Source organism: Sebastes fasciatus, chromosome 24 (assembly GCF_043250625.1).
Source record: "Sebastes fasciatus isolate fSebFas1 chromosome 24, fSebFas1.pri, whole genome shotgun sequence".
Taxonomy (NCBI): Eukaryota; Metazoa; Chordata; class Actinopteri; order Perciformes; family Sebastidae; genus Sebastes; species Sebastes fasciatus.
In genome coordinates this window covers 10273662-10285578 of record NC_133818.1, presented here as the reverse complement: position 1 = coordinate 10285578, position 11917 = coordinate 10273662, and the positions used below count along the sequence as shown (strand labels likewise).

At 38.2% G+C, this 11917-nt stretch overlaps 1 protein-coding gene across 3 annotated transcripts; it reads right to left on the bottom strand.

Annotated features, from left to right (window-relative positions):
* Positions 1-1940: 1940 nt before the first annotated feature.
* Positions 1941-11220, bottom strand: timmdc1 (translocase of inner mitochondrial membrane domain containing 1). 3 transcript variants are annotated; one of them, XR_012593046.1, is made up of 10 exons: positions 11051-11220; positions 9053-9393; positions 8153-8318; positions 7744-7832; positions 7449-7516; positions 5959-6037; positions 4423-4533; positions 4146-4337; positions 2974-3152; positions 1946-2882 (listed from the first exon to the last, which is right to left on the bottom strand). XR_012593046.1 is itself a non-coding variant. In XM_074627663.1 (9 exons), the coding sequence occupies exons 2-8, from the start codon at positions 9370-9372 to the stop codon at positions 4187-4189; spliced, it is 984 nt and encodes a 327-aa protein (XP_074483764.1). In that variant the 5' UTR covers positions 9373-9393; positions 11051-11220; the 3' UTR covers positions 1941-3152; positions 4146-4186. The 3 variants fall into 3 exon arrangements, 2 of the variants coding, with proteins under 2 accessions (XP_074483764.1, XP_074483763.1); XM_074627663.1 differs by having other exon boundaries at positions 1941-3152; XM_074627662.1 differs by lacking the exons at positions 1946-2882; positions 2974-3152 and having other exon boundaries at positions 4043-4337.
* Between the last annotated feature and the right edge of the window lie 697 nt (positions 11221-11917).

The window sequence follows — 11917 nt, the reverse complement described above, 5'->3', positions numbered from 1 at the left end:
TATTGATCCCGAGGGAAATTCAAGTTTCCAGCATCACAGTTCCATAGTGCAAAAACATGTTAGTAAAAAGGCAGAAAAAAAGTTAGTAGTGCAAAGTACAAAAAAATTTACCATATATAAAAATACAAGGAGATGAATTTTTGTATTAGTTTTTTGTGGTTTTTTTTCTTTTCTTTTTTTAATTCAGTTGTTTTCTCCAGTGTACTTAATGAGTTCATCTGTAAGCTCAACTACTTAAAAAATTGGTTTATAAACTATTGTTATTACGAACTTTAAATTGCATATATGAAAACATATAAACTAAACAATAAACAATATAATTATTATTAGCAATCGGCACATATTTGAGCTATTTATTTTATATATATTTTGTCTGATGTTTAGACCACATGTCTGAGCATAGCCTACTTGGGTTTGACCTCAGTATTTGGTCATATAAATTCAGAGTAAACTTTTTCTAGATCATTTCTATTTCTAGATAGTTTCTATTTCGTTTGCATGACAAGCTGAGCCACACTCTGTAAGAAACTCGTGTTTACGGGCAGCACCTGAAGGCATCATCTGTGCAACATGCTTTTTTTCCACGCCTATACTCAAAAGTATGGTCGTCACGTGGAATTACAAGATGTTGAGTTGGGAATTAAAGCGGAACATGCATGCTCCATGTGACACATGTGGTGCACTTTATCAATAAAGTAATATATACACCAATCAGCCATAACATAACAACCAGGAACATCCCACAAGAGCTGCAGACTTTGGAGATGCTCTGACCCCAAATTGTGATGGCTAGACGACTGCGTCTAGCCATCACAATTTGGCTCTTGTTAAAGTCTCAAACATCCTTAAGCTTGCCCATTTTTTCTGCTTCCAACACAAAGTTCAAAGTTCACTTGCTGCCTAATATATCTCCCCCACTGCCAGGTGCCATTGTAACAAGATAGTCAATGTTGTTCACTTCACCTGTCAGTGGCCTTAATGTTATGGCTGATCGGTATATATCAGGGGTCGGCAACCTTTACAATCGAAAGAGCCATTTTAGGCAAAAACAAAAAAAGAAATCTGTCTGGAGCTGCAAAACATTTGCAGTGAGGTAGGGGCCACATTGAGGGGAAAAATAAAATCGGAGATTTCGAGAATAAAGTCACAACTTTACGAGAAAAAAAGTCATATTATAACCAGAATAAAGTCATAACTTTACGAGAAAAGAAGTCGTTATATTACCAGAATAAAGTCATAACTTTACGAGAAAAGAAGTCGTAATATTACCAGAATAAAGTCATAACTTTACGAGAATAAAGTCATAACTTTACGAGAATAAAGTCATAATTTTACGAGAAGAAAGTCGTAATATTACGAGAATAAAGTCATAGCTTTACGAGAAAGAAAGTCGTAATATTACCAGAATAAATTCATAGCTTTACGAGAATAAAGTCATAATTTTACGAGAAGAAAGTCGTTATATTAAGAGAATAAAGTCATAACTTTACGAGAAAATAACACGTAAAATCACTACTAGTATACATATATATACTAATATTATGACTTTATTCTCATATTATGACTTTTTTTCTCTTAAACTTCTGACTTTATTCTCATAATATTACTTTTTTCTCGTAATATTATGACGTTCGTACCGTCGTACCATAGACCTACAACAATGATTAATAAAAATGAAAATGTAAACAAAAAAACAGTAATTCATTTCCACTATTTTTTTAAAAATCCACGGGGAGCCACTGGAGAGGAGCTAAAGAGCCACATGTGGCTCCGGAACCGCAGGTTGCAAATCCCTGGTATATATATATATACACTGTATAGTTGCACACTTTTTTAAGGTAGACAAAAAACACTATTCGAATACAGTAGAACGCTATAACTGGAGGGTATATGTGCACGGCATGGTGCTCTGGCCCCGAGAAAACATGCCAAGAATTTGAGTCATTTTGTTTTGCTTCCTGATAGCTGCAGGCATGTAGATACATGAGTTAATGCCATGAGTAGACAGGAGCAAGGCTAGGCTAACGCAGATAATGCTGCTGTGGGAACTTCAAAGTGGTGGCGCAGCATTCCTGAAACAGATGCCAAGAGATCAAAAGGGATTCATGGTGCAGTTTCTGATTAAAGACGCTGCTGAGACTGGACTTAATACAGGAGGATATAGGAAAATAGCTATGAATATTGTATTATGTCCGTTAGGATTTAATTCTGTCACGTCAGATATTATTGAAATTCAGATACATGTTGTATCAAGTATATTGTATTTCTCATTTACAGCAATGAAACAAGCCTATTGTGTCCGTTACTCCCACAAACGCTTTGGGCCAATAGAAACTCTGAGATTAGATTAAGAGATTTCAACATGGCTGCGATCAGCTCTTACTGCTTGTTTTCCTCTGGTCTGTGAAATCTTGCAGATGCCGTTAGGAGCACTGGAGGACAGAGAGGCACATGATTTTTTTTCCAGGTTACCTGTTTCATGAACTACTGTCACGATACAGCGATTGTTTTATAAAAATAACTTTTTTTAAAACAAATCATATTTGCTCCAATCTTGCCTACTTCATCTTTAAGCACTTACTGAAAGTAAACTTGGATTATAAACATCTGGATTTATTAGGACCATGTCAGTCTTGCTACTCTTCATTTTCCGAAAGCTTTTAAGATCAATTACTTAAAATGTGGGCTATATAAATGCTGTTCTTATGGAATTTGAATAAAATCACCCTCTTTTTAAAAAGGTAAATAAATGGTAGTAACATTCAATAACATTGCAAATGTGCCCGCTGTGGGACTAACAAAGGATTATCTCATTTTATTTTACCGTTTGTCACTATCAAACAGGTTTTAAAAAGGATCAGCAACCACTCCCTTCCAACGAACTACAAATAAAAGGAACAAACCATTTGCATAACTCAACAATGCTGGGACGCAGCCAACCGACACCAATTCAAATGTAATTCTAAACCTTACCTGCAAATAGTTCAAAGCTTGATATCGGCGCTGACCAATCTGTACTCCTCAATCTGTTTCTATTGGCTGTCCATCTGCATGGCAGCAGCAGCAGCAGCCACCGCTGCATCCTGGGCCCCAGCTGCTGCCGTGTTGCGTCTTGTTTACACCAGGGGCCGAGGCTGTGTGTGACCTAGTTCCTGAAAAGCCCGAGAGGCAAAATCAAAAGCTCACCACATGTAATACAGACATGGGGAACAAGAAAGAAGACGTTCCTGTGATAGACATGAATTGACATTTGTTTTTTCGGTGTCAAAACATTAGGTGTGCTAAACATAATGAGAAACATCAGTAACTGCTCAATGGTTTTAATGATTTTTGATGAATTTTATTGTTTATTCATTATGAGCCAATACTGAAGGACACAAGCACCAACGAGCTGAACTCATTTTGACTATCTAGAGGAAACGTCAGTTAGAGGCAAGGCTACTTGATCTCTATGTATCAATATACTGTAAGAGACATGTTGACGATGTTTTATTAGGTTGTATCCCTTACTATGGCAACTTTGTGTAACTGTACAATGTTAAATCAATTAGAAATGACAAATACAATCTTTAAAAGTTCCATGTAAGCTTTCGCCAAAGCCGCCAGACTCCATTGAGAAAACCTGGAATTTGACCTCGCAGATTACGGGAATTGCTGGTCTACTGCTGCTTTGATCGGTTAGTTAGTTTGTGCTATTGTGTGACTAACCAAAGTAATGAAGTAACAGAAACAAACTAACCCATAGAGGCAGCGGTAGACAAGCAACTTCAGTGTTCTGTGAGGTAAAATTACTGTTTTTCAATCCTGTTTTTGTAACCGTATACTGTTGATGTGTTCTTCTAAACTGTCTGCTGAGAAAAGGGATGATGCATGATCTATTTGTGTCCCTGCCTCTCACACATGATCGTACATCTATACTTATGAGGACCCTTATTGACATAATGCGTTTCCTTCCTTGCCCCTTACCCTAACAATCAGAACTAAATGTCCTCAAATTGGTCCTCACAAAGATAGATATACCATTACACAGGACAGTAGTTGGTGAGGTACAAGTGTCTTAATTCTGATTTGAAGCAGTTTCAAAAACAGTGAGAGTCCAGACAAACAAGCGACCCTTTTATCCTCCCAGTAGTGTGAAGTCCCACCTACAGTGTCCGACAGCTAACAGGCAGTGAGGCAGCTACTGTCATTGGCTGCGGGAGTCCTGAGTCGCCTCTTCGTTCTTTGGCAAACTGAGCAGTTCCTGGATCCGCCGCATGTCCTTGTTGGTTTCCTCTGCCTGAGAGCTGACGTTCAGATCTCCGATCAACTCATCGGTCAAGTGCAGACGGGCCGCCCTTAAGATTTGAGGGGAGAGACATCAGGATAGCAACCAATTTGACATTCAAAAGCGTAAAAGAATATTATTAATATATATCTCACCATTCATTGAGTTTGAGCTCATACAGTTCCCAGCGCTCTCTCCTCCTCCTCTCTCTGGCTGTTTCTCCAGCGATCGACTGCATGCTCATGATCAAAGCACCGGTGGGAATCCTGACACAAACATATTGAAAAACATGTTCAATTGCTTTATAAAGTATATTTATGTTGGAACACAATGCAAAACAGAAAATACACTTTATGCTTCATGGTTATTATCTGCACGACAGATGAAAACATCAGCTAATGTAATATAGGATATGCAGGGTCAGCTGAAGGCATAGGCCATTTAGGCGGTTGCCTAGGGTGCCACCTTCTGGGGAACGTTGGTCACCTTCTTTAAAAAAACAAAAAAACAAAAAACGTTTTGTCCTCATTTTCTGCGTCGGGGTAACAAATTAAAAAAGAAATAAATATAAAAAGAAATAAATTTTTCACCCTTGTAACTCTCTTTTTGACAGTTTTTCATCTGCCCAGCCAAACTTATTTGTTAATAAAAGTGTAAAAAAGTGTGTTGCAGTTTACAGGGCTAGGGTTCTGGGGGCTCCAAATCCGAATTTCACCTAGGGCACCAAAAGGGCTAGAGCTGGCCCTGAGGAAACCATTCCAGATCATCATCATCAACACTGCGGAAACTGTAATAGATTCTTAAAAACACTTCTTTCCAAGCTGTCTGTCATTTGCACCATTCAGTGCCATATTTCCCCTCAGCGGCATCTTACAAAGTCCCGCCCCTTGTCTTCCTGTCACACCTCTGCTATGTGCCCGGACGAGAGGACGATTCTGGGGCGAGATCTGGAGCGTGATGTGCTTTACGATTAGCTGCCTTCTTTCATTTCACCCCCTACTGCCCCCGTGACTGCACCTGGTGTAGCCGGGGCTGTTTGCACACATCAAATGCTCCAGGTGGCTGGTCACTCAGGCGGACAGCGAGGAGGAGGAGGAGGAGGAGGAGGAGGCGATGCGAGTATGGAGCCAACAGGCGAACAGGCTAGGGCTGATGATCACAGAGACAATCCAAACCAGCCCCTCCAGTCTGTTACACCATCAAACACCTCGCACTCAATCTCCATTACACAAATTCAAATCTGCTCTTGGCTCTCAGTTGAAAGTGGCCAGAGGAACGAGTGAAAAGTGGGACAGAGAGAGAGAAGAGGAGAGAGAGAGAGCGAAGCAGAAGTCCAGATCAGAGCATGGTAGATGGAGATGAGAGGCTGGAATAACAGAGAGGGTATAAACGGAGAGGGGCAGCTGCTGCCTTGGCCTGCCTCCTTGCTCTAGTACCCAAAACATGGCCCTCTGCAGCGCACATGAGTCCCTCTGGCACCGTGAACAGAGTTGGGGGGTTCAGCTGGGCGACAGAGGGTTGCTGGGAGGGGCACAGCTGGCTGCCAGAGTGCTCACTGCTCTCCAGCACACGGGCATGAACGCGGACACGCACAAGAGCACAAGCAAAGGTCCGTTAAGAAATAAACGCATAGAGGCTTCTGACAATGTAACTGTAACAAGGATGGAAACACTTGTGGAAGCCAACCTTACCCCAGCACAGCTCCGATGATGGTCCCTGCCACCAGCCCCCCCAGGCCCAGGTTCAGTCTGAAAAGGCCTCCAGTCACAGCTGCTCACACACACACATTTAATATCATCATTCAGAGCTCAATATGCTGCTGTACGTACCATCTGTGTTAAAACAATTTGTCATCAGGTTAATCGAGGATTATAAAAGTTTCATTATTATTGTCAGTACTAAACATTTTTATGACGGCGTATAAGGGCCATTTTAGGTAAAAAAAAAAAATCATTATGCAGCCGGGGGAGGGGGTTAATATTCAGAGAAAAAAAATTGTATATTCTCGGAGAATAAAGCCATACATTTACGCGGGAAAAAAATTGTATATTCTCTGAGATTAAAGTGGCAAATTTTCGAGACAAAAACCTAGATATTCTCTGAGATTAAAGTCATAAATTTATGAAAAAAACAAAACTTGGATATTCTCTGAAATTAAAGTAATAAATTTACGAGAAAAAAACTTGGATGATGATTTATAATCTCATAAATTTGCCACTTTAATCTCAGAGAATATACAAGTTTTTTTCTCGGAAATTGATGATTTTTAATCTCGGAAATTCAGATCTGAATATTACCCCCCTCCTCTGTAATTGTTTTTTTTTTTTTTACCTACAAAGGCCCTAATATGCCATTTTGCTGATAGACTGGTGTCCGGGCATATAGGAAATTGGACTAAGAAATGTAATTTCTGCACAATATAAAATCACATTTTCTAGAAAGTGAAATATATATATTTTTTAATTATTCATTTATGGGCACTGTTATGCATACTTTAGACAGCTGTAGTAGAGAAATGAAGAAATGAGGATAGAGAGAGATGGGGAGTGTCATGCAACAAAGGCTCTCAGCCAAAGGTGAACTAAGGACGGTGCAGCGCTCCAGTAATCTTGTTTTACAAGGAAGAAATATGCGACTATTTGGCTCGAGATGAATATTAGAGGGATGAATTGGCGTCCGTCTAGTCTGGAAGAGTCAAAAGTGTTGACATAATGCTGGCTTGGACCCATATGTTACAGAATTTACAGAAACAATGTACAACCATTTTGCTATTCTCTCTTGCCGACTAATCAGCTTTTGAACCTGCTGCTGGTTCATGAAAGTCTTTACATTTGGTACAACTGACCTGGGAATACCTGGTTCATATTTACATCATTATCATTTGACAGAAAACAGTACATTCTACACTCTAGCTGTTACAAGAGGACAGTAAAAAAGTTGTTTGTGTGGAAACAGGATGCACAGGATTCCCGTCAGTTGACAACATTTTGGTTTAAAATTTAAACGCAGCATCGATGCAGCACATCAAGCTGCAGGCAGCCAGACAACACACAGCAACAACAGGAGTCAATTTCGTATGGAATTTTCCCACATGGAGACGTGTGAATGTGAAGCAGGCTTGTTGTGACACATTCTGCTTTCCCCTAGATTAATAAAGCTGTAAACAATAGGTGTGACTCACCTCCAGCTGCAGCATAATGGCTGATTGTAGACTTGTCTCGGTACACAGACAGCCCGGTGCTGACGGAGCTAGAGAGGGAAAGGAACAGACAATAACAGATGAGGGAACGACTTGAGGATGATATTTAGAAATGAAAATAATAATACATAATCTAATATGAATAATATTCTGCTCAGCTGTACAGATGCTAAAAACACTAAAACCATACTTAGCACCAAGTTGTTGTCACAGAGCTTGTAACAGCTGTTATTGTAAAACAGTGTAAAGTTCTGGGATAATCAATGTGTTTGCTTACTTGAATAAGGTGACGAAAGCGGCCACTCTCCAGCTCCATCTCCATCCATATCGAACAAAACCCCGGATGGCTGCATTATGGGCTGAGCGCTGGTTTAGACAGAAAGGACACACAGTGTTATTACCATGATGCTATGACATTAGAGTTTAACATTCAAAATGTCCCAGTAGTGCAGTCATTTCCTACTGCAACTTTATCATCAAGGGCTAGTGTAAAAATTTGCAGCACTGGGTATCATTTAGCACATATCACAATACTAACTGATCAGTTTCCAATACATAAAGAGAAGCTGGATTACTGAGAAAAGGTTAGAACAGCATAACTTTACTCCTGTATTGTGACCTTTGCCGCAGATTTTCCCTAATATTATATTACATATACAGTTCACTTTCTCCACTCACCCACTTACCACTGCTTCCACTCGGCTAGTGTACATCTCCGCCTGGCTGACTTGGATGTACCTCTGCCTGGCGTCGCGAGCAGCTGGCAGGCCTCCGTAGAACAGCCCCGCCAGTGCGGCGACTGCACCGCTCTTTATCACGTTGGTCACCTCCTCTGGGTACCGCTGGGTCGCACTGCAGGGAGACAAGAGCAGAGCTGCGACGATTAATCATCAACTATTAAATGAATCGCCAGCTATTTTGCTAATCAAGTAATCGGTTTGAGTAATGTTTTAAGGATAAAAAGCCAAAACTCTCTGATTCCAGCTTCTTAAATGTGAATATTTTCTGGTTTCTTTACTCCTCTATGACGGTAAACTGAGTATCATTGAGTTGTGGACAAAACAAGACATTCGAGGACGTCATCTTTGGGAAACACTAATCGACAATTTTCATAATTTTCTTACATTTTATAAACCAAACAACTAATCGATTAAATTGAGAAAATAATCAACAGATCAAACGACAATGAAAAGAAAATCCCACTCTTACACAATTATACATAATGAAACTGTCATGTTCATGTGGTTTTGTACTTTTCTCTCACCCAGTTTATCTACTACTGTGCACATAGATTGTGTGCATAGATTTGGACATTACATGAGACAAAGTGGCACATAATTGCAAATTAGAAGCTTGAAAAAGGGAATGTTTAAGGGTTTTGCTTCTGTTGATCGACTAATCGATTTGCCTACTTAATTGTTTGAGCTCAAGATTTGACATCATGCTGTCTACATCTACACGACACCAAACAACAAAAAGGATGCAGAAAGGAGGACAAACTATAAAGATTTGGGATAGAACTTTTTAAAGAGAGCAAGGTGATAAAGAGGTAAAAGAGGAGAAGAAGAAGGAACAGAAATACCAACTCTCTGTCAAAGAGGTCCTTCACACGGTCCCATCCAGTGTCTGGGAATTCTGGCTTTCCTATGTTGCTTGGCAGGGCGGGAGAGGGGATGGGTGCGGGACTGGTGGAGGTAGAGGAGGAGGAGGAGGAGGAAGAAGAGGGCATCTGTGCAGGCTGGGCAGCAGCCACATCAGCTGCGTGGACCCTGGGGAGCAGGAAGCAGAAGGAAGGAGGCCTGGCGCTCTGGATGAGGCCCCGCAGTAGGCCGGTACTCGGCGTGCCCCGGGGGGGCGAATCTGCCCGCCGTCTCCGCAGGGCGAAGCTGGGCTGCTCTGGATGCATCACGCTTCAGCTGGCATCAGGCTGCGGCAGAGAGGCAGAAACACATGGCCGTGGGTTTGGATGTTGCACTCTCTCTTTGCCTCGATTTAAGCTCAAAATAAACAGCCTAAAGGCAAATGAGATCCTGGCAGGGCTACACAGGCTGTCTAACTCAGCAGCTGTTAAATGGAGCAGTCCTATCAAAACACACAAGCAGACTTTCTGCGGAAATGTTTCTTTATTGACTTTAAAAGAAGTCACTGATGTTTCAATGCACTGCTGGGACCCTCAGGTCCTCTGAGCAGGGTGTGCTGGCTGGTCCAGGGTAAAAGAGAAACACAAAGATCACTGTAGCTTTACAAAGTTTTCTCTAAGACTCGGGAAACGCCACCCAATGAATATAAGACTGATCATCTCTGTCCTCTGTAAGAAATTACTAAAGAGCAACATTTTTGAGGATTTTTTGTTAACCTCTTGAAAATCTGACAGACACTATGGTGAAAATACTGGCATCATATGAAACTACAAAACCTAATGAATCCATTGGTACCAACCATGTCATGCTTACTTGTTGGGAAGAATGCTAAATAATGCTCCAAAGTTACTCTAAATTTTGGTGAGGAAAAAACATTTTCAAAGGGGTCCCTTGACCTCTGACCTCAAGATATGTGAATGAAAATGGGTTCTATGGGTACCCACGAGTCTCCCTTTTACAGACATGCCCACTTTATGATAATCACATCCAGTTTTTCGAATGCAGTATAAATGTGTTATTATATATAATATAATATATATATATAAATATAATATATTATATATATATTATAATATATAGTATATAATATAATATATATATTATAATATATATATATATATAGTAGTATATATAATAGTATATATATATACTATTATATATACTATATATAATATATATATATAAATATAATATATTATATATATATTACAATATATAGTATATAATATATATAATATAATATATATATACTATAATATATAGTATATAATATATATAATATAATATATATATATTACAATATATAGTATAATATATATATATTACAATATAATATATTATATATATATTACAATATATAGTATAGAATATATATAATATAATATATATATACTATAATATATAGTATAGAATATATATAATATAATATATATATATTATTATATATAGTATATACTATATATAATATATATATATAAATATAATATATTATATATATATTACAATATATAGTATATACTATATATAATATAATATATATATATATACTATAATATATAGTATATACTATTATTATATTATTATATATCGTATATAATATATACAATATATAATATATACTAATATAATAAATATATAGTATATAATATAGGAAATATTAATAACTAGTGAAAATAAAATCAGTTCACTTGCTATCTGCTGTTAGCTAGGCTAATATCTAAAAATTTCTGACATAAACATCGAACTACTTCACATTATAATTGCTCATGAAACGTAAAATTAAAGTTGCTATTCAAGTCATCTGTTAACCTTCATTGTTAGTCAAAAAAACTACAGGAAAATAGTAAATAATCATGTCTGTCCGATAATGGGAGCCTTAGCGTTAGCACTTAGCATGCTATTAGCATCCTGTCGTAGCTATGGTAACAAGAAAAAGGAGCTTACCAGCAAACGGAGCGGTATTTCTCAACAATTAACCGTTTCTCTTATGAAGAACCGCAACCCTGGTTAACGCACATTATTTCTAGTTAATGTCTGTATTTCTGTTTTTCATAATTGTCCTTCTGCTGTTAGTTTCTCGACGGTGACTCTACGAACTTTGACCCCGGTTAGAGACACAAACAGCGCCGCCTCGTTGGTGGAGGACTGAACCACTGTGCTGCAAACTGGGGAACTCTCGCGAGATTGTTAAGGTAGGATAGGTCGTCGGGCAGAGTCTCGCGAGAGTCTATGCACGTTTTTACTTTAGACCAGGGGTTACAGCAACCTTTACTATCAAAAGAGCCATTTAGGCAAAAAGAAGAAAAAAAAATAATCTGTCTGGAACCACAAAACATTTGAGCATTGTGATGAAGGTAACAGAGTTTATAGTCTAAGTATATAGTATATAAGTCTAACGCAGTGAGGGCCAAAGTGCAAATGTACAACGGAGTATTAAGGTCACATTAAGGGGAAAAAACATCTGAGATTTAATGAAATAGAGTCATATTATTATGAGAAAAAAGTTGTAATATTACGAGAAAAAAAGAAAATAACACGCAAAATTACTACTTTAAAATATTATGACTTTATTCTCATAATACTACATTTTTCTTGTAAACTTCTGACTTTATTCTCATAATACTTTTTTTTCTCATTAATTTATGACTTTATTCTCGTAATATTACAACTTTATTCTCTAAATCTCAGATTTATTTTTCTCCCTCAATGTGGCCCTAATACTCCGTTGTACTGTCATACCATAGACCTACAACAATGATAAATTAAAATGAAAATGTAAACAAAAAACAGTTATTCATTTCCATTTTTAGA